This window comes from Nicotiana tomentosiformis, chromosome 5, assembly GCF_000390325.3.
Source record: "Nicotiana tomentosiformis chromosome 5, ASM39032v3, whole genome shotgun sequence".
NCBI lineage: Eukaryota > Viridiplantae > Streptophyta > Magnoliopsida > Solanales > Solanaceae > Nicotiana > Nicotiana tomentosiformis.
Window position 1 is genome coordinate 5,888,000 of NC_090816.1, and position 23,617 is coordinate 5,911,616.

Sequence of the window (23,617 nt, forward strand, 5' to 3'; positions counted from 1 at the left end):
TAAGATTGAAACTCACCATTGAATACCATAATAGCGAGACACCGATTTAGAATAAATAGCTCTTCACATGCTCTTTGATTTATCTACAATCCCGTTTAGACTACTGTTTTTACATCTAGCGGTCATAAGGAAATTCCATGTCGTTCTCTGTTACTTTGAATGGTTGAGGATGTTGGCCAGAGCAATAGAGATTCCACATCTTAAAATAAGATCTCTCCAGATTCCGTACCTAATGATGCATAGAAAGAACCAGTGTTTAAGTAAAGCATAGCACAATCATAACGCGGTTCAGCAAATCTTAAGGTACTTGACGTCAATAAGCATTGAAATATAACCGTCGTGTATCATGGTGTTGGATCACTCACCCAGCGTCCTGTGTCAAACAGAGGGCAACTCAGACGAACAGCCTTGAGTCTATTGGTGAGATCTTGGAGCTTGGGACGATTCAGTGCCAGTGACACTGCCTTCTCTTCATACTCCTTCATACTGTAAAATGTAAAGCAAGTAAAATTGATCAAGCCCAAAAAGGTAGACACACAGATAAGAAAATAAGCCATCCTTCTCTTTGTTTCAACACGAGTCGTCCCCATCTGAGACTAGCTTTATATGATTTAAACTAGGTAGATGCCCTTTCCACAATGCAATTTTTGCAAGCAGAATAAAATTATTCTAAATTGTTCAGTCTTACTGTAAGTATGGTTTTTTATTTTGAAGAAAAAAATATTAAAAGTAAACTGCCGGCCATACAAGATCAGAGTTCACATGTATCAAGAATAAGAGCTAAAATACAATTCAGTGGAAATGTCAACTTAAGAAAGAAACATGTTTGCAAATTGCAAGGGTCCAAAACATCATAGAAGCAGGCAAGTCCAAAACAGGTACCTGCTAACAACCATCTCCTCACCGACCCCTGTGGCCAAACACAACGAACCAGCAACTCTAGTTGCCATTTTCTCAAGGGGAAGGGTGATCATCGGTAGACCAGCCCAGAGTACATCTGTTCCAGTGGTATGTGCATTACAGAGTGGCCTATGAGAAAAAAGAAACAAAATTCATCAGTATGAGTTGAACGGACACAGAATACTGAAAAGGAAAGATGCAACAAAGTTTGTAGTGTTCTAACGTGTCGAGGCAAAGATCTGCCAAGGAGCTGCGTCTGATGTGCTCTTGTTTCATTGCAACATCTGTAAAAATAATTTGATCTGGCTGCACACCTTGTGCAGCAGCATCTGGAAAAAAAATAAAACACTATTAAGGATATTCCCCATACATAGAATAATGTTTTAAAAGCCTCATCAGACAAAGCTTATAGTAATAGAAGTTATGTGAAAGGGATACATACGTGCACGAACCCTCATCTCTCCTGCAGCTGGAAATCTGAGAAGCCAAAGAGCACTGTTTGGTACACGCTTAAGAATATTGCACCTGCAACATCGAACTCGAGACTATAGCACAACTGGACATAGAGAACAGTATACCAACAACAAAGGCATCTGAATACTACCATGTCTTAAAAATCTCAGGATCCATCTTGTAGAGCTGATTAAAACAAGCAAAAATGAACTTGTCCTCTGGCAGCCCATAATCCGAGCGTCTGGGTTGGCAGCTTGGATCTAACACGTCAAGGTTTCTCTAGACAGTGGCAAGAAACCCATCAACATTTCAAAAGAGAGATATTACAAATAATTCAAGATAGGAATCTCAGAAGTTTGAGCTCAAGAACTTACTTGCTTATAATCATTGACAAAATAACAATGGGGGAGATGGACAAGCTTCTCTGAGTAAATATGTGAGTACCGCGTAGGTGATACAAACTACCAAGTATAAAGGAGAAGCAATGTCAAAGACAAGAAAGAAGGGAAAACAAAGTGAAGTCTAAATGTGTGAGTACTGTGTAGTTGAAATAAACTGGCATGTGTACAACAAAAGCATGTCAAGAACATAATATACCTCATCAGAAACCAAATAATGTATGTAGTTAGCTCCAGTAGTTCCAGGGAACCCCATATATGAAACCTGGATGGGAGCAGGCTGCATTGCAAAGATCTCATTTCGGGCTCCCTACAAAACATAAATAGAAGATTAAAGATGAGCAATGCCAGAATTGTTACCTTTCTCTAAAAACAAAACAAAAACAAAAGAGATGAGCAATGTCAGATAATTACCAAAACTTATCAGCCTAGAATGCAAAGCAATGCACCAGCAGATAATTTTAGCAACGGAAAAGGTGAAAGAAGTAATACTTCAGTGATGCTCAAAACAATAAATACAAGGTCTTATGGCAACAAAAGTAAAGCACATGAGACTGTCCAGAATTTCTGTAGTTAGGCAATGACAAAATGTGAGATAACATTTTCCAAATACTCATAGCCCGAGGTCATGCTTATCCAAGTTTGATCCTGATCTTCACATTTCAGAAGAATATTCCCAACAAATATCGTTCCACTTTTATTCCTTTTCTTCTTTACCAAGTTGCATTCACAAATAAATGAATATCAGCTACAGAATAAGAAAATGATCCCATTAAGATTAACAAGGTTAGGAACCGATATCTTACCTTTGTATAACCGTTGAGATTGATTAAGATCTGTATTTGATCCTCATTAATCATCCTAGCTATCACATCGGATGTCAAGGACGATACATCAATAAAATGCTCTGCTTCTGACTGGATGCGGAGTCTCCACTCAGTGCCATCATTTGGACTCAAAGCATAGCAGAACACCTGGAAATAAGAGTCTTTGTAGAATTAGCAGGAAACAGGAAGGGTGGATCCGTAATAGCACCAATGAATGATAAATTGTCCAAACCTCAACATTTTCTCTATCGTGCATGCCGAACACTGAACCCATCAGATGTGATAATGGGTGGTTGCCAAAATCACTACTCACGTATCTAGACGCATTTAAAAAATCTCATTATACAGTAACAGTAGTGTTCGAGGAAGATGGAAGCAAGTAGAGAGCTGGTCAGAGACTTACCCAACCCTAAGCCGACCACTCCTGCCACCACCCTTTATTGGCAATGGAGGAGGATGACTGAAAGGAGGAAGTGAGAAGCGAGCTGCAATTACAGAGCAGTGCTGGGCATACTTGCAACTGTATAATCAAAGGAGAGGGTTAGTTACAAAATCTATATCATTCTTTTGCATAGGATCCAAAAGAAAATTGCTCACCTGATCTCTAGAGCTAGCAGTGGATCGAGAGGGTAAGCAATTGCATGGAAAGGCTGCACACTTGGGATAACTGACATCTAAGATAACGTTGCAATGGAGCAAATAATCAAGGAAAACAGGAATCAGTACCACAGGGATCAACATATGGCTTACAACACCAACATCTATGACTGAATGAGAGGCTGAAATACCTTAATCTGTTTTCTCAGGATCCCCTCAACTTCAATAAACATCTTCTCTCGATCATCCCAATCACAGACACACTAGGAAGTATGAAGTCAAACATAATGAGTATGCTAGAAAAAAGAATACCAATGTCTTATGAAGCTAACTAGTGTTCCTCATGCACGAGATGCGCATGGAAATTACCTTAAGTTAACTACAACACTAGGTACTAGACTTATCTTAAGCATTTCCTCCGAAACTAGTAAATTGGCATCAGAGGTAGAATGAGCACAAGACAGATCAAACAGGCTCAACATAAAGCTTCATAAGAACTGAGGAAAAAAGAGCACGGCATGAAACTGTCATCTATATAAACAAAGTAGTTCAGTGTTTGACAACTATCTTCAAGCACAGTCCATTAACAGATATATTATCTTATGAGCTTAACATTTGCAGGTAAAGTTTATCAAGCTGACACAAGGTAAGAAATATACATGCTCTTTGATAAACCTGGCCTACGAAAACATTGGTAACTAATGGGTGAAGATACCTGTAACGTGTGAAGAAGATTACAAGTTGCTTCTGGGAAGTCAGGACGTAGCATCAGAGCTTGTCTATAGCTTTTTATAGCTGCTTCCACATTTCCACTACAGAAGATTTAACAAAAGCATTACAACCAAGCAAAATGGACATATACAAATGTGTGAGAAAGGACTATCAACTGTTTGCAGCTTGTGAACTACAATGAACCTGTCCTTGTAAGATGAGGCCAAATTTGCATGAGCCTCCGCCATATTTGGTCTAATAGTAATGGCTCGCATATAGTCCTGAATAGCTTCATTAACTCTACCAATCTCCTTGTATGTGTTACCTCTATTGACTAGTCCATCAGCTGATATGGGATCAATCCTGAGTACCTCATTGTAGCAAGATATGGCCTCTGCATAGTTACCCTATAATTTACCAAAAGAAATTATCATTTGTCTGGTCAAAATCCTGACAGGAGAACTCCCTAATTTGCCAAGAGAATAATCCCCTCTAGCTATCTTTCCAACCGCATACAACCCTTCAAACAGCTTTTCTTTCACAGGCATGAAAATTAATCATTCTTCAAGAATCACATAAAAACATGTACCTGCTGCTTGTATATTATGGCTAAATTGTTAAAAGGAGCTGAAAGCCCAGTTGTCACAGCTAAAGTTGCCTTGTAACACTGTGCAGCGGCACTTGACATGTTCCTGCAGAATTAGGAATGACAACTCTGAAAATCACTTGATTTGAGTGCTTCCTCACTTCCATATCCCCAAAAAGGGAGTAAAAACAAAAGAAAATAATTATGCAATTAAGCACACCCTACCACTCCATATAAATGTTTCCAAGATTAGTCAGTGCTTGAGGATGGTTAGGTTGAAGTGAGAGGCATTGCTGCATGCACCAACCGGAAAGATTACTAAAATAGCAAAATAGAGAAAAATGAAAGCAAACATCCATCCAAAAGTGAATATAACTTACACGATAGCAATGAATTGCTTCCTCAACCCTACCAGCATCTTTCAAAGCATTACCCTAAAAGCAACAGAGTGGGAAGAATGGATAATTAATACCCAAAGAAATTAATTTTTTACTGCAAAACTATGCAGAAGATGAAATAAAGGCCCACCAGATTGTTATATGCCTCCAAGAATCCAGCATCACAGGTAATAGCTCTCCTATAATTAAGCATGGCCATTTCCAGGTTACCTTGTTCATAGTACACAGTAGCTAAGTTGCCTGCACATTTTTTACATAGCTAATGATCAATCCCATCACGGAGCACTAGTAACCTATGGATTGTTTGCCCCAAAGATAAAGAAGAATTCAGTTGTAGGCTTATATGACTTGTTTTAGAAAAAATGAGAAGCACCACCAATGCAATAACATCTCAATTTTTGTCCTTTTGAGAGCTGTTGACAGTTATCACCAAGATCCCTCCCTCCTTTTTTTTTTTTTTTTGGGGGGGGGGGGGGGGGGGGGGGGGGGGGAGCTAATTGTTAGGTAGCTTCAAGCTTATATGATTTTCATGCTACTTTATCCTTCACCTCAATTACAACAGAGCATCAACTACATGGGAAAAATGGAAACTCGAGGTTTTAGCATATTGACAAAATGACTGCAATGCTCAAGATGAAAGCAATATGATTTATCCCCAAGAAAAAAGAGGCAAGCAGTATGATGTGATCATTCCGTGCAAAGACGTCGACAAATACATTTACTAAAAGAAAAGACATCTATACATACAGATGAGTATTGTACAAATGAACTTCACCCTAAGCAACTTCATAGCAATTGATATGAAGCTAAGACCGAGAAAGGAGCACTTACCAAAAGCCATTGCATAGTCTGGTCGCACAAGGAGAGCACGCTGGTAACACATAATGGCCTCCTGCAGCATTCCCAGAGCCTGGAAAATGCAAGGAAGAAACACATGTCCCAAATTCTTACCCCGGCACTTGCACCACAGACCATATTAGCACAAAGCAGAAGGTCTTACCTTATACACGTTTCCCATGTTCAAATATGCATCTGAGAAATTTGGTTTTAGCTTCACGGCTTCCTGGATATGAAAAGGTTGAATCACAAAAATAGTGAGTAAACTTAATAGCCAAAACAAATCCAAAACTCTGGATTTAATAACGTAATATGCGAAATGATTTAAGGTATTCCATACCTTGTAGTACTGTAATGCCCTGTTAAGATCACCTGCATCCATGAAGAGGCTAGCAAGATTGGACCATGCAACGGAAAATGTAGGTTGTATACGTAGTGCCTCCACATAACAATTGTATGCCTAAAACAAAACCAATAATCAAGACCACAGAAATCAATCAGCATAACAGCCAGCAAAGCGTAGTAAACAGAAACGCACATGAGATGCACCTCAAGACTGAAAGATCTGTTAAAGAATAATAAAATTCGATAATGCATGAGTATACCTAACTCAGACATATGTGTAGACAATGTACAAAGTTAACGTACACAACCATCCCAAAACCACACGTAAAATGTATGTATGTATGTATGTATGTATATATATATATATAAAAGGTAAGAAAGTCTCAGTATTTTACCTCTTGCACTAACCCTTGTGCTTTCATCAGATTCCCAAGATTGCTATGTGCATCAACCTAGAAAGAACACAAGTGAGTTAAGAAACAAACATATAAGGACGCAAATCATCTGAACTGTTAAAAAGAAGCCAAAAAAAATAGGTAATCTCGAATACCAGACGAGGATTTAAAGCTAGCGCCTGACGGCAACATTGGGCTGCCTCACTCAGCCTTCCTTTCCTCATATATGCACCAGCTAGATTTGACCAAGCGTCAGCAAAATTGGGACGCAGCTGCAACACAAATTTTGACTTAGATTATGTCATCCAACAATAATGAACCATAAGTATTTCATAGAAAATACCTTTACTGTATTACTATATCAAGGTTTTAATGTACCAAAAGCCAAACTTGCAAATTTATAGTTGGGAAACATGTCCCCTTAATTCTTGGGAAAGAGAGATTCCTGTCGCGATGGAAAATGAAAGGTCTTGTTTCGGGTTCCGTAAAAAAGAAAAGGACAATGGAAATTTTCCAGGACCCAAATTGACCTGTATAAATTCTTTTCTATCCAAATTGCCCATATATATATTTTTTTATAACCAGATAGACACTAATATATTCGAGTGAGCTCTATTTTAAAAGGTAGAATTTTTTTAATCATTGGGAATTAGCCAGTTATCAGACAGGAAATTCCTCTTTGAACAAAATTGTTAAGCATATCCAAAAAGAAAGGTCACTTTAGGTGTTAAAAGCCAAAACCCTAGAATGTATAACATAAAAGAACAAGTAACTTGTAGCAGCTTTGCATTAGATACAGGACTTATTAGTTGTTTTCCATAGTGGCGATTAAATGGTTGGAGACAAAGAATGGAAAAGGACCCATGGCCGCAGCCAACAAGACCTCGACAATCTAAAAACAGTTGCCTCAAACCCTAAAGTCTGTAAGCACCACAGACTTAAGTCATGCTATTAACCATCGTTATAAGCAGGATAAATGAAAATCATTACATTCTGATAAAGCAAATGAAGATGCATACAAACCTCTATTGCAATCAAATAATAGCGTATTGCAACATCGATATTGTCTTTTTCCTGCATACAATAGAAGCCAAATAAATCATATCAATGTTCAATCACAAAAACAAAAAGTTAGCAACTAGGAGCACTAATACAACCATACCTTCCAAGCATTTGCCATATTTCCATAGCACTCAGCAAAGTGTGGGTTAACGCGGAGGGCTTCTTCATTTTTTGCAATGCACGTATCAAAATCATGCAACTAAAACAAAGAAAATTCAAATGCTTTACTTAAATCTATGGGCATAAATACACGCAAGATAAAGGAGGCACCATGAATATAAAGCACTGTCCAAGAAAACATACCTGATAATATATGGCCCCCAAAAGAAGAAGATTATCAGTGCGCTGGGGATTTCTCTCATACACTGCCTTGCTATGCTCTAGAGCCTGTTTATAGTTTCCAGCTTTGTAGTTCTGATGAGCAAGAGTTAAAAGTGTGTCCTCGTCAACTGTGGCACAAGAAATACAGATGTCAAAAGAAATATAGAGAGAGAGAGAGAGAAAGAGTGTGCATGTACCAGCAATGCGTGCATAACAAAATATTCAGCTGACAGCAGACTCCACGACCTAAAAGTGAATATTGTAATTATATATATCAACCTTGTAGCTATCTGAAAACCTAAAGTTGATGACAATTAAAAGCCCTCAAGTCATGATTCAATGAATCAATGACTCCAATTTTTCTTTTCTCCTTTTTTTGTCCTTGATAAGGACATAAGGTTTCAATTCTTTAAAAGTGGAAAATCATTAAAAATATTGAATATGATATTTTTAATTAACATGTTACTCGCAATTAAAACTCTCAAGAATTAAGAAACTTTTATTATATCATGTAACTCAAAACTACTATCGTACGAAACCTCTTGTACATTGTCAATCCAACAAATTTAAACAAAGCTAATTTTCTTATCTTTCTTGTCAGCATAGTAGTACCAGAGCCTCTGAAATGTTGGTATTAACTTAACTAGCTTCTGCCACCAGAGAATAATGCTGCCTTCTCGGCTAAAAATCTTCTCCCTTTTATAATTTTTCTATTATTGTATCTTTTCACTCAACATTTAGTGGCAGTCCTATTCCCAGGGAGCATTGTAGCAACACAGCGCCTCTTTTCGGGATCCTTCTTGCAGCCTTTTGACCACTTTCTCAACCTTTCTTCAATGACATACCAGGCAAAAAAATCCCCAAACTTCTTTATACACTCTTTGTCACATCTTATGTGAAAAAAGTCAATATTTGGGAAGTCAAATAGTTTCTTCTTTGACTACAATTTTCTCAACCTCTTTTTAAGTATTTTGAATTATTAAGTATGCTGACTTATGGTACGTTTCACATAGTTTATAAATATGTGAATTTTATTTCAAAAGACTTGAAGAATCTATGCCAAATTTACACAGAACTGTTTGGATGTCCAAAGATCTCAATTTTATCCTATCAGTGGTTAATTTAACTAAGGCATCTATCATTGTTGGACACAAGTATCAATAATAATGACATCAGTCAACCCAAGCCCATGGCCATTACCTATCCGCATGATAAATTGGAATTAAAAGCAAACCTAGTTATGCTAATTCCCGTAATACCACCAAGTCCTCCAACAGCTGAATCCGTACTCACCCTTAGCCTCCTCCACCTCATTCTCTTACTCTCTGTCTAACATGATGCTGTTATTTCTCGAGAAGTAAGACGACAAACTAGTCTTCTTCATTTTTTTCCCTTATGCTCTTCAACTTACTGCTAACCAAGTAACCATAATTTGTTGGAGAAATTCGACACAGGCCTTACACCAAATGTTAGTTTCAAGTTGACACAATTTTGAGGACGAAGTTGGAGTCCTTGTAAAATAGGTTTCGATATGTAAAAGTCATGAATTTTCTTTAAGCTTCTACCCAGTTCTTTGGATGCTTTTGCATCCATTGAACTGCACAAATCAGCTTGCTTCCTATTTTTTTTAGCCTTTGTTGTGACCATTCACTTGAATGCAGAACTGAAGAAGTCTATGTGCACAACAAAAACAATAGATTTTGCTGCTATGTCCATTTGATTTGAATGAAGAAACAACGTTCAAACACAAATTGTATGATGAACAATAACCTCCTCATGTTGGACAGTCTGGGAAGAGAGAAACCAAAGATGCTTTGAAGAGAAATCCAACAACATTCAAAAGATAAAGATGAAATGTTTAGCTCTTTTTTATTTTTGGTGTAAAGGAAAACTTTTGGAGGATAGTGTATCCATTTTAGATGCCTTAGACTCGTTGTAAGAGAACAAGGCAGAAAAGAGCCCTTTTTGTGTAGTTTTGTATGGGCACTTACATTGTAATTATGGGTGACTTCACAATTTTAGTGAAGTCTTTACATGAATATACAAATATGTTACCTTTTCAAAAAAAAAATAACCTCCTCATGTTTATAATATTACCCCATCAGTAACTAGAGTTATTTGTACTACCTTATTTCATTGGTTAAAAGTTATGCATGCTTATACATCTCCCGGAAGTTGCTACTATAAATTATAGTTACTAGTGGTGGTTCACGTTAATCTTCTGATACTCACTTAACAGTTATAGTGATGACCACCAAAACTCAAAGACAACAACTAGTCTCAAACAAGTTGGAGTCAGCTATATGAATCTCACGGGCCACTTTATTCATCCCAATATTATGTAAACATAAAATAAAAAGTACTAGAAGTTCTATATAGCAAGGACCAAAACCCAAAGGCAACAATAGAATGATACAAAAACTAAATAAATTTCTACACAACATTATTATTTCGAGACAAAATCCCTGCCACTCAATTTCTGCACTTCAAAAATTCTCTAGTCTATACTCAAAATCATCTTCTTATTCATCTCCCACACTAACAAATTCGTAATTCAAATCCTCAAAACATCAAATTCAACTTAAAGACATAATCTTTAACCACAAAACATCTCAATTTGAAACTTAACATATCAACCAAATAAAAATTAAAAGTAAAAAGCTTCAAATTCAACTTAAAGACATAATCATTAACCACAGAACATCTCAATTTTCTGAACTAAACATATCAACCAAAAAATAAATAAAAGTAAAAAACTTGAATAATTCTTTTACCTTCTCGAGACAACTCGGACTTGATATTGACGGAGGACAAAGCCGATTCAGTGTAAAACGGAAAAGACGAATCTGTCCTCGGATCGCCGACGGTGACTCCATCGTGTGAAACCCTAGAGATCAGCAACTGCTGCTGATACTGCTGCCGAGGATCGCTTTGCAGCGACAACATCATAGTTTAACACATACACACACACTTTCTACCAATTTCACACAAAAAAAAAAAACAAAAAAAAAATGTAAAAAACAGGAAGATTTCGTAGCAGGAATTGGCAGCGGAAAATATATGTGAAAAAAATAAGGAGAATTTCCTTTTTCTTCGTCTGAATTTGCTCTGGTTACTACAAACAGCGACTCTTCTGCTTTATTAATGTTACGAGCTCTGCTCCCATTGCGTAGTGGGTGAAAAGACTTTATTAGCCTCGTATAATTGACTGACACTTGGGGCGGAACATTATTTTGTCTTTGGTTTTGGTCGGTTTGAGTTGACCATTTATTATTTTGCCTAAATATTGCGTGATTCTGTCGCTGATTATGCTTACCTAAATCCATGTACGGGTATTTATTCAATTACATATTGTCTATTGTATGCCATCAACTATTTATTTTATTTTAAAAATAAATTAATATTTTCAAAAGAAAAAGAGATACTAATTCACTTATTTGAATTAGCATTACGTATAATTTATAATTAAAAGGTGTATTGTACTATGTAGACACAAATAGTAAGTCAAACATAGTTGGACAAAATTGCTTATTACTTCAAAGTTTTTTTTCAACAAACTTCTTAAACTAATTGTCACCTGCTCTTTTTTGCATTCGGGCAAAGTTATGGGCAATGGTAAGCTGATTCGCTTCTGGGATGATGTTTGGCCTCGTCACTCTCTTTAGAGATGTATGCCATAATTTATGTCAAATCACAAGGTTCTCATGGTGCCCGATATACTCACTAATGTACTATATAGGTTATATTCAGTTGTCTCCTCCTATTCAAATAGGTATTGGGATCTACTTTAATAATGCCAAGGACCCTGTAGCAAAAATATTAAGTTTTTGCATAGATGTCTCTCATAATTATCTCTTTGTAGTTGTGTGGATCTATAAATGAAATTTCAACCTCCTCCTGCCCTTCATCGCCCTCTTCCGACTCATTAGAATCGTCACTATGAGTTGTCCCTGGTGCCACCGGGTCTTTCCCGATGGTCACTTTGTCTGCCCGGAACTTTGCTTCTTTCTTTACCATGCCATCCGCATTTGGGTTCTCAGGCACCCTTGCTTCCCGGCACAATCTAGTGATCAGAGAGGGGAAAAAGAACCCATACCTCTTCTGTGTTGAACGGGCGAATATCTCAGACTGAATAACCTTGGCCACATCAAAGTCGTGGCCATTCACGAAGCACCAGATCAAGGCAGCTCTCGGACCATTTACCTCTGTGGTGTTGTGGGACGGCAGCAAGCGACTGTTGATGATGTACAACCAGCACTTTCCTTCAAAAGTGAGTGAGGCAGAGTGTAGCTTCGATCCCGGCACAACCAACACTACCTCTTTGTCCGGTGCACATATAGTTCTGAAAAACATGTTTCATGTGATGGGTTCTCTCCTGTAAGTATTATAGAAATCCTCATCCTCATTGAATTCAGGCAATCGATACACTCTCATGATGGCTTCTATCGAGGCATCCACCCTCGTGTGTCGCATAATGCATATTCTATCCTCATGTTCGGGGCAATTGGCATAGAACTCCCGGACAAGCATCAAGTTACCCCCCTCCGGCTCTTAGAAAAAGCTTTCCAATCTGCGCCTGATCAACTCCCGATACATATTAGGGCACTCATCCTGGAGGGACGCCCTGTCAATACCCCTTTCCGGTACAAGTTTTTTAGTGGCCTTCAAGCTGAAACGGTCTTGGGCAGCTCTGGAGACAAACCTGGTATGATCAAACTGAGCTGCATTGGTCGGTGCCCGTCCTCGAGATGAGCCTCCATGACCACTTGATGAGGCCCTGGTAGCGCGTCTCTTCCTTGAAGGTTGCATGTTACCTACACCAATAAATACTACTATCACTGGAGAGCGGAATATGTGACACAATGGCGGTTACTCAGACTTCACTTACATAATTGGTCACAATTAATATTCAACACTCATTAAGGCAAATCAACAAACAGGTAGTGTGCATATGTTCCCCCCAAGTCACCCAAAGACCCAATTAGACTACCATTCATCACAAACCCAATAATGGCTTCTCCCAAATCAACCAATTCAAAGAGCCTTCATATACCACATATAAACCACAATCCAAATTTCAGACAAAAGCACCTATGATTTTACTACCCTATACAAACAATAGCAAGGGAAAAGATTGAAAGAAAAAAAAAATCACTGAAAAGAAAAAAAGAAAAAAACTAAGAAAGAGGAATAAAATCATGTACTTACTCAGAGATCTTGAGAAGAACGTATGTTGGAGATTGGTTGAGTGGAGAAGAGAAGGAAGGAGAGGAGTATTGTGTTTAAAGGAAAATATGGGGGAAGGGATTGTGGGGGGGAAGGAGAAGGGTTTGGGGACTTGAAGTTAGAAAGGAAAGAAGAGAAGTGGGGGGGAGTGGGGGTGATGGGTGATTAAATTAGGGAACATAAAAAAAATTGACAAAAAAATTAAAAAAACTTAACTGGACACGCCCCATATCCGCGGTCCAATTCGCGATCGCGAATTCTAGGCAGAGGGGGACAAAATATCTGCGCCCCAATCCGCGGCCGCGGACGGGGGACAGAACACATGACAAAATCCGCGGCCATATCCGCGGTCCAATTCGCGGTCGCGGATCTCAGTTCCCAGCCAATTTTTGTCTTTGCCGCATTTTTACCTATTCTCGGGTTAAATTCGACCCCTGAATCCTTCCGATGCACATAATATTTGCCCTGCACACTAGTAAATCGGTCAAAGTCATTCAAAATCAATTACAACAACCAAAGTAAGAAAATAATGGGTTCCCCGGCAACGGTACCAAAATTTGATCACGCCCAACTCTAGTCCTAAAAAGGATAAGTGGTCGCTGCAAATATAATCTGGTCTAAAAGTTCGGAGTCGAATCCCACAGAGAACTAAGGCTTAGCTATAGCTTTTTAATTTCACTAAGAAGAAAAGTTTGAATAATTTTCTAAATTATAAAGATTGAGATTTATATTTCTAACGAATTAACTAGCAAATACTAGAAAACAGTAAAATTATCAACTAACGAGACAAAGGGTTGGAGAATAAATTAAAGAGGTCTAGAGTTATAATTTCCCTAATTATCGGAATCCTTCCACCTAAGCTCCCAACAATTTCGCCGATGTACTCTACTGATCGTGAGCACTTTAGGTGCCGTAATTCTCTCTCGAGCAACTACAATAAATTACTAGACATATTCTCTCGAACTACGCTAGTTGGCTTCATCGAACCGCTCACTATGACCACGTCAAAACTTTGTTATTTCTAAACCTACCTTTAAACTCGTTGTATTGATTTCTCACATACGTTAAGAGTTATGTTGTTCAGCAACCACTTAAATATGTATCTTTTCTCAAGCAACACATAATAAATAGGCACAGTCAATCGATGGCCATTCAATCAACTGAAATAAGCACGTAGTTGAACAAATAGACAAATTCAAAGGTTAAATTATACTAAAACATAACAAGAATTCATCCTCCAAGAGGTTCCATCAAAACCCTAGATAACAAATTAGCTATTCATAATAGTATGCATAACTACAATACTAAAATTCATAACCAATAATAGAAATAGGAAGAAGGAGGTGAGAAACTTGTAAAAGAATTCTCCGCCTTGCTCCTAGTGTGTTCTTGCCTCCTTAGGTCGAATCCCCAGTCTCCTTAGCCTCTTTAGGTCTAAATTGTGTCAAGAATATGTCAAAAGTACTCAAAATACCATTTTTCCATGTATATATACCAAGTAGGGTCGGGCCCAAACAATTATACCATCTCCTACGCGAAAAAGGACACTTTTCCAGGTCAGGACGTCCGCGGCCGCGGATTCAACCGCGGATTTGGCCGCGGATTTTGGCCAGTTTCTGCCTCACATCTGCGGCCAGTGCGCGGCTGAGCACTTTTTGCATACTGTGTACCCTGTTCTATTTGGAATTTGAAAATACGTAAAACATGAAAGTTGTAGCCCTTCGAATTATATTGCCAACCATATATTGCAGAGCTGAAATGGAGTTCTTAGTGAAAAGTTATGCACATTTTACTAGACAGTGCGCAATATGCCTACTCGATTCTTCGTTCGTTCTTAACTATCACTTGTTGATCCCCGAACACGATCCCAGCTTAATTCCTTGGGCTTTTACTCAGACTTCAAAGCTCAAAATTACTTGAATTCATTTCATAACATCTACATAGCTCGGAATCACTCCTACAAGGCATAAAACACATAATTAGTGCAAAACACTAGCGATTAAAGCTCAAACTCAATTAAAGTGCAGTAAATTGGAGTGTAATAAGCGATTAAAATACGTAATTATATCCTATCATCTACACCTCACACTTAAACCATTGCTCGTTCTCGAGAAATCAAACTACATTTTATATAGACACGGCCTTTTTAAATAATTCTCCTAACTAATCACACCAAGAATACTTAAAATAGACAAAGCACAAAAGCGTAACATCTTCACCTCAAGATTTGACTTACAAGTACCACACATTATTCACAACTCACTCACTTACTCTAACATAAAGGTCACTGACATTACCTTTCCTTCATGAATCAAGTGCCCTCACACAACAAAAGAGAGTAGTTCCACTCAATAAAATTTAAGAACACTTAGGAACTCAAGATAGAAAGAATTCACTCACTCTCGAAAATAACATTCATATGCCACAAAAGATGCACCATAGGCTTGCCCGTAGTGTACTAGTCTACTAATCGAGCTTATTCAGTCTAGGATCAAGTAGGACTTTATTTGGTTGTAATGTAGGTTGCGGGACGGGTAGGATACATTTAGATATAAGAGTGACTACACCTCCCTAAGCACTTTAATACATATACTTTAACATTCAAACCCCATACTTATGTCAAACCAAACTCCACCTTCACATCAATGTATATTACCCAATACTTCTTTAAGCACAATTACATCAAGAGTCACCACTTATCAAGGAATTTTTTTTTTCACAGCAATACAACTATTTCTTTTCCTTTTCTTTATTTTTCAATTCAAGTGGCTCTTACTTTTTCAAAACAATGCACCTTTCTTCTTGTTTCATTATTTCTACTCAAAAGCCAAACCACCCACCCCACACTTTAACTTTTACACAGTTCACAATAATTCAAGTACTCATGAGAGGTTAGAAAGTTCAAATAGATGGTTAATTCAAATAAATGGGTAAGGCTTGTAATGTGGTTGCCAAATAAACAGGATTGCAAGCTCAAATGGGTTAACTACGATACATAACAATTAGGCGGGTAAAATATATATATAGCTCAACAAAGAAACGCCTATATTACTTCCAAGACTGAACAAAACTACTATTTCGCTTTGCAAATACACGGGGCAAGTTCTAGGCATCAAATGTAATGCACAGAATAACACCTAAACCTCACACACACATGGCACATAATTCACTCAGGATTGGATTCATCAAGACACTCTAGTCAAAGCAGTTAAGCAAATTTAAATTCATACAATTTAAGGTACTTATACAAGAGTCAAGAACTGAGCCTAAGCGTCACAACCAAAGTACTCACTATTCTCAAGGCATAACAAAGGCAAGAGATATTGCTTCAATTCAAAACACAACACAATAGCTCCTATTCCTAAAAAAAATAAAACTAGCTACACCCGGTTCAAACAAAACCCTTGAAAAAGAACCGCGACACAAAGAAAAATCAAGGGGTAATTGCTACACTACCTAACAAAAGAAAATCTTTTTGTCTTTTTTCTTTCGACTTAAATCCCTCAAGAAAATTGTCTAATAGATCCATCGTCGGGAAAAGTCCAATATTTTCTATTTAAAAAATAAAAAGTATTATCCAATTAAACTAACACGACTAAAATAGCATAGAAAGTCATCCAAACAATCTCCTCACCCACACTTAAAATTGTGCATTGTTCTTAATGTTCGGAAATTCACTCACTCTCGGAAATAACATTCATATGCCACAAAAGATGCACCATAGGCTTACCCGTAGTGTACTACTCTTCTAATCGAGCTCATTCAGTCTAGGATCAAGTAGGACTTTATTTGGTTGTAATGTAAGTTGCGGGACGAGTATGATACATTTAGATATAAGAGTGACTACACCTCCCTAAGCACTTTAATACATATACTTTAACATTCAAACTCCATACTTATGTCAAACCAAACTCCACCTTCACATCAATGTATATTACCCAATACTTCTTTAAGCACAATTACATCAAGAGTCACCACTTATCAAGGAATATATTTTTTTCACAGCAATACAACTATTTCTTTTTTCCTTTTCTTTCTTTTTCAATTCAAGTGGCTCTTACTTTTTCAAAACAATGCACCTTTCTCCTTATTTCATTATTTCCACTCAAAAGCCAAACCACCCACCCCACACTTTAACTTTTACACAGTTCATAATAATTCAAGTGCTCATGAGAGGTTCGAAGGTTCAAATAGATGGTTAATTCAAACAAATGGGGTAAGGCTTGTAATGGGGTTGCCAAAGAAACAGGATTGCAAGCTCAAATGGGTTAACTACGATACATAACAATTAGGCGGGTAAAATATATATATGGCTCAACAAAGAAACACATATATCACTTCCAAGATTGAACAAAACTACTATTTCGCTTTGCAAATACACGGGGCAAGTTCTAGGCATCAAATGTAATGCACAGAATAACACCCAAACCTCACACACACATGGCACATAATTCACTCAAGATTGGATTCATCAAGACACTCTAGTCAAAGCAGTTAAGCAAATTTAAATTCATATAATTGAAGGTACTTATACAAGATTCAAGAACTGAGCCTAAGCGTCACAACCAAAGTACTCACTATTCTCAATGCATAACAAAGGCAAGAGATATTTCTTCAATTCAAAACACAACACAATCGCTCCTATTCCTAAAAAAATAAAACTAGCTACACCCGCTTCAAACAAAACCCTTGGAAAAGAACCGCGACACAAAAAAAAACCAAGGGGTAATTGCTACACTACCTAACAAAAGAAAATCTTTTTGTCTTTTTTCTTTCGACTTAAATCCCTCAAGAAAATTGTCTAATAGATCCATCGTCGGAAAAAGTCCAATATTTTCTATTTAAAAAATAAAAAGTATTATCCAATTAAACTAACACGACTAAAATAATATAGAAAGTCACTCAAACAATCTCCTCACCTTACACTTAAAATTTTGCATTCTCCCCAATGCACACACATAAATACAAGAGGGTAAAAGAAACTCATTGGTCGGCCAAAGGCCGAAGCACTAGCAGCTCCTGAGGTACTCAGACTTCTCCCAGATCTGGTCCTTCGTGCGGGTACCTCACACTTAGTTCCAACCATCTGGTTTGCTGTTGCATCCTTCTAATGGCTTTGCTTTCCATACTCCTAAAAAATAAAAAATCGACACTATAAACATAGTATAATTTAAAAAACAAAAAATAAAAGAAAGCATTAAAGCTGGGTTGCCTCCCAACAAGCACTTGATTTAACATCGCGACACGATGTGAACTACTTTTGTCTCCACCTTCAACTTATGAATTGGCCCCCAAGTTTTGATTCTGCTCTATGATCATGCTCTTAGGGCGATACAAATTGTTGCGAGCCAAAAATTAAATGAATTCTCGTCCACTTTTTGGCTCTCCTCCGAGGAGTGTCACCTTGCCTAGACGGCCTTGAAAATTTCAAAATATAAGGCTCATCTACCTCTTTCCTGTACTGCTTTTTATGCTCTTAAAGATCCATTCCCATTTCACTGTCTGAACATAATGTAGAGAAGTGTTTGAAATGAGGTCCAACGCGCTCAAATGCATGAACTTCAAGATTTTCGACATCCTCAACACCAATTACACTAGAGTTAACTAAATTTATATCCTCAGCGTCCTTGGTTGACTCTAGTATCTCTTTTACAATATCGACATCTTCAAAATCTAGTTCAATTGATTGTTGATGTTCTACTCTAGCCTCCTCCCTTAGCACCTCAAATTTTGCATCTAATACAAGCTCTTTTTGGCTACTATCCACAATATCAGCTGGTTGAGCATTAAATGCTTCAACTAATTGACGCACTTGTGCCTCCAGGTTGCGAATAACATCATCTTGCCTTTTTATGTGAAGTTGTTTCTCATTATTTTGCTCCACAAGGCACTTTAGCATATCCTTGATCTCTTTCAGGTCATCATCTCTGGGTTCTTTTTTCCTATTAACTTCACAAGAAAAAGAAGAACCATCATAGTAAGGGTTTGGAGGAAGATAAGAAGTATAAGCACAACCATGAAAGTGACCATCTTGACCACCACACATATCACACACATTCCACACATAAGATTGAGTTGGTGCACATAACTCACTCTCGAAAATATTTTGATAATTTTGCAATGGGTGGTTTCCTCTACAATATGCATAAGGAAGATCAAAAGTAGAATTACCAACATCAAAACTCTCATAATTCCAAGATTCCATGTCTCTCAAGTCAAAAACAAAAAATTAAAAAAATAAGATAATCAAATACAAGAAAACAAAAATAAAAGTTCAAACATGCAACCTAGAGATATGTACACCTACAACTACACCGTTAGTTGCCCGGCAACGGCGCCAAAATTTGATCACGCCCAACTCTAGTCCTAAAAAGGATAAGCGGTCACTGCAAATATAATCTGATCTAAAAGTCCGGAGTTAAATCCCACAGAGAACTAAGGCTTAGCTATAACTTTTTAATATCACTAAGAAGACAAGTTTGAACAATTTTCTAAATTATAAAGATTTAGATTTATATTTCTAATGAATTAACTAGCAAATACTAGAAAGCAGTAAAATTATCAACCAACGAGACAAAGGGTTGGAGACTAAATTAAGGAGGTCTAGAGTTATGATTTCCCTAATTGTCAAAATCGTTCCAGCTATGTTCCCAACAATTTCGCCGATGTATTCTCTACTGATCGTGAGCACTTTAGGAGCCGTAATTATCTCTCGAGCAACTACAATAATTTACTAGACATATTCTCTCGAACTACGCTAGTTGGCTTCATGGAACCGCTCACTATGACCACGTCAAAACTTTGTTATTTTCTAAACCTACCTTTAAACTCGTTGTATTGATTTCTCACATACGTTAAGAGTTATGTTGTTCAGCAACCACTTAAATATGTATCTTTTCTCAAGCAACGCATAATAAATAGGCACAGTTAATCGGTAGCCATTCAATCAACTGAAATAAGCACGTAGTTAGACAAATAGACAAATTCAAAGGTTAAATTATATTAAAACATAACAAGAATTCATCCTCCAAGAGGTTCCATCAAAACCCTAGATAACAAATTAGCTATTCATAATAGTATGCATAACTACAATACTAAAATTCATAACCAATAATAAAAATAGGAAGAAGGAAGTGAGAAACTTGTAGAAGAATTCTCCGCCTTGCTCCTAGTGTGTTCTTGCCTCCTTAGGTCGAATCCCGAGTCTCCTTAGCCTCCTTAGGTCTAAATTGTGTCAAAAATATGTCAAAAGTACTCAAAATACAGTTTTCCATGTATATATACCAAGTAGGATCGGGCCCAAACAATTATAGCCTCTCCTACGCGAAAACGGACACTTTTCCAGGTCAGGACGTCTGCGGCCACGGATTCAACCACGGATTTGGCCGCTGATTTTGGCCAGTTTCTGCCTCACATCCGCGGCCAGTGCGCGGCTGCGCACTTGTCGCATATTTTTCACCCTGGTGTAACACTAAAGTAACCGCTATATTAAAGGCATGACGAAATTAATGGATCCTATTCTAATTTTGCCCATAGCCCATAAGTTTCTAACTAAAAATAAAAAGCTAACTACACCCGATTCAAACAAAAACCTTGGAAAAGAACCGTGATTTAAAGAAAAACCAATGGGGAATTGATACACTACTACAAAAGAAAATCATTTTTTGGTTTTTTTCCCCCGAATTTAGTCCCTCAAGAAACTCGTCAAATGATATCCATCGTCGGGCCAAGTCAAAATTGATTTATACAAATAAACTACGAAACTATCTACATACAACATACAACAAAGTATCCCCCACCCCATACTTAAAAAAATGGCATGTCCCCTTGTCATAGAAAGTAAAGTAATGTGAGGTAAAGGAACTTCCCTGGTGGATCAGTCTTGATCGGAGACAGTGCCAGGGTCGAGATGACACGTTCTCCCCAGCGCACACAGCCAACCCATGATTTTCTTTTCTGACTTCGCATTTTGGGTGGCCAAAGTATCAACTCTAGCCCCCAACTCCATGACGGAAGTGCGCAGTCCTGCCATGTGTTTGTTCTAAGGCTGTCATCCGTGTACTCCGTCTGACCTGGGATGATCCTTCAATCACTGCAGCTTGTTCCTGTGGGGGTGAGGCAGGTTCAACCTCCTCATGCCCTTCATCGCCCTCTTCTGACTCATTAGAATCGTCACAATGAGTTACCCCTGGTGCCACCGGGTCTTTTCCGATGGTCACTTTGTCTGCCCAAAACTTTGCTTCTTTCTTTACCATGCCATCCGCATTTGGGTTCTCAGGCACCCTTGCTGCCCGACACAATCTAGTGATCAGAGAGGGGAAAAAGAACACATACCTCTTCTGTGTTGAACAGACAAACATCTCAGACTGAATAACCCTGGCCACATCAAAGTCGTGGCCATTCACGAAGCACCAGATCAAGGCAGCTCTCGGACCATTTACGTCCGTGGTGTTGTGGGACGGCATCAAGCGACTGTTGATGATGTACAACCAGCACTTTCCTTCAAAAGTGAGTGAGGCAGAGTGTAACTTCAATCCCGGCACAAACCACACTACCTCTTTGTCAGGTGCACAGATAGTTCTGAAAAACATGTTCCATGTGATGGGTTCTCTCCTGTAAGTATCATAGAAATTCTCCTCCCTATTAAATTCTGGCAATCGATATACTCTCCTGATGGCTTCTATCGAGGCATCCACCCTCGTGTGTCGCACAATGCATATTCTATCCTCAGGTTCGGGGGCAGTTGGCATAGAACTCCCGGACAAGCATCAAGTTACCCTCCTCCGGTTATTAGAAAAAGCTATCAAATCTGTGCCTGATCAACTCCCGATACATATTATAGCACTCATCCTGGAGGTACGCCCTGTCAATACCCCTTTCCGGTACACGTTTTTTAGTGGCCTTCAAACTGAAACGGTCTTGAGCAGCTCTGGAGACAAACCTGGTACGATCAAACTGAGCTGCATTGGTCGGTGCCCGTCCCCGAGATGAGCCTCCATGACCACTTGATGAGACCCCGGTAACGCGTCTCTTCCTTGAAGGTTGCATGTTACCTACATAATAAATACTACAATCAGTGGAGAGCAGAATATGTGACCCAATGGCGGTTACTCAGATTTCACTCACACAATTGGTCACAATTTATATTCAACACTCATTAAGGCAAATCAACAAACAGGTAGTATGCATATGTTCCTCCCAAGTCACCCAAAGATCCAATTACGCTAGTTGGCTTCATCCAACCGCTCACTATGACCACGTCAAAGATTTGTTATTTCTAAACCTACCTTTAAACCCACTGTATTGATTTCTCACATACGTTAAGAGTTATGTTGTTCGGCAACTACCTAAATATGTATCTTTTCTCAAGCAACACATAATAAATAGGCACAGTCAATCGATGGCCATTCAATCAACTTAAATAAGCATGCAGTTGAATAAATAGACAAATTCAAAGGTTAAATTATACTAAAACATAACAAGAATTCATCCTCCAAGAGGTTCCATCAAAACCCTAGATAACAAATTAGCTATTCATAATAGTATGCATAACTACAATACTAAAATTCATAACCAATAATAGAAATAGGAATAAGGAAGTGAGAAACTTGTAAAAGAATTCTCCGCCTTGCTCTTAGTGTGTTCTTGCCTTCTTAGATCGAATCCCAAGTCTCCTTAGCCTCCTTAGGTCTAAATTGTGTCAAAAATATGTCAAAAGTACTCAAAATACTATTTTTTCATGTATATATACAAGTAGGGTCGGGCCCAAACAATTATACCATCTCCTACGCGAAAAAGGACACTTTTCCAGGTCAGGACGTCCGCGGCCGCGGATTCAACCGCGGATTTGGCCGCGGATTTTGGCCAGTTTTTGCCTCACATCTGCGGCCAGTGCGCGGTCGAGCACTTGTCGTGTACTGTGTACCCTGTTCTTTTTGGAATATGGAAAAACGTAAAACATGAAAGTTGTAGCCCTTCGAATTATATTGCCAACCATATATTGCGGAGCTCAAATGGAGTTCTGAGTGAAAAGTTATGTACAGTTTACTAGACAGTGCGCAATATGCCTACTCGATTCTTCGTTCGTTCTTAACTATCACTTGTTGATCCCCGAACACGATCCTGGCTTAATATCTTGAGCTTTTACTCAGACTTCAAAGCTCCAAATCACTTAAATTTATTCCATAACATCTACATAGCTCGAAATCACTCCTACAAGGCATAAAACACACAATTAGTGCAAAACACTAGCGATTAAAGCTCAAACTCAATTAAAGTGCAGTAAATTAGAGTGTATTAAGCGACTAAAATACGTAATTATAGCCTATCATCACATAGACAGCCCCTTAAACTTACACCAAATTCCACTTAGACACCTCAACCAATGCATGTTCCTATTGACCACTTGAACTCCATATAAAATATACCTATTAAACACAAAGTTGATAATTCCAAACCAACATTAATACGTGAATCTCACTCTCTTTTAAAATGGAAGACCAAACCAATAAAAAAATTACATGTCAGTAAAAATAAAATAGGCAATATTAAAAATAATCTG

General features: G+C 38.0%; 1 protein-coding gene across 1 annotated transcript; it reads right to left on the reverse strand.

Annotated features, from left to right (window-relative positions):
- LOC104113943 (probable UDP-N-acetylglucosamine--peptide N-acetylglucosaminyltransferase SEC) lies at positions 1-10,951 on the reverse strand. Its single transcript, XM_009624266.4, has 28 exons — positions 10,605-10,951; positions 7,813-7,958; positions 7,610-7,708; positions 7,471-7,521; positions 6,603-6,719; positions 6,448-6,504; positions 6,048-6,167; positions 5,871-5,933; positions 5,702-5,780; positions 5,001-5,110; positions 4,853-4,906; positions 4,698-4,765; positions 4,476-4,578; positions 4,091-4,293; positions 3,891-3,987; positions 3,367-3,438; positions 3,176-3,252; positions 2,982-3,098; positions 2,811-2,895; positions 2,558-2,725; positions 1,951-2,061; positions 1,728-1,814; positions 1,505-1,632; positions 1,343-1,425; positions 1,124-1,229; positions 883-1,029; positions 366-486; positions 1-229 (listed from the first exon to the last, which is right to left on the reverse strand). The coding sequence occupies exons 1-28, from the start codon at positions 10,777-10,779 to the stop codon at positions 116-118; spliced, it is 2,958 nt and encodes a 985-aa protein (XP_009622561.1). The 5' UTR covers positions 10,780-10,951; the 3' UTR covers positions 1-115.
- Between the last annotated feature and the right edge of the window lie 12,666 nt (positions 10,952-23,617).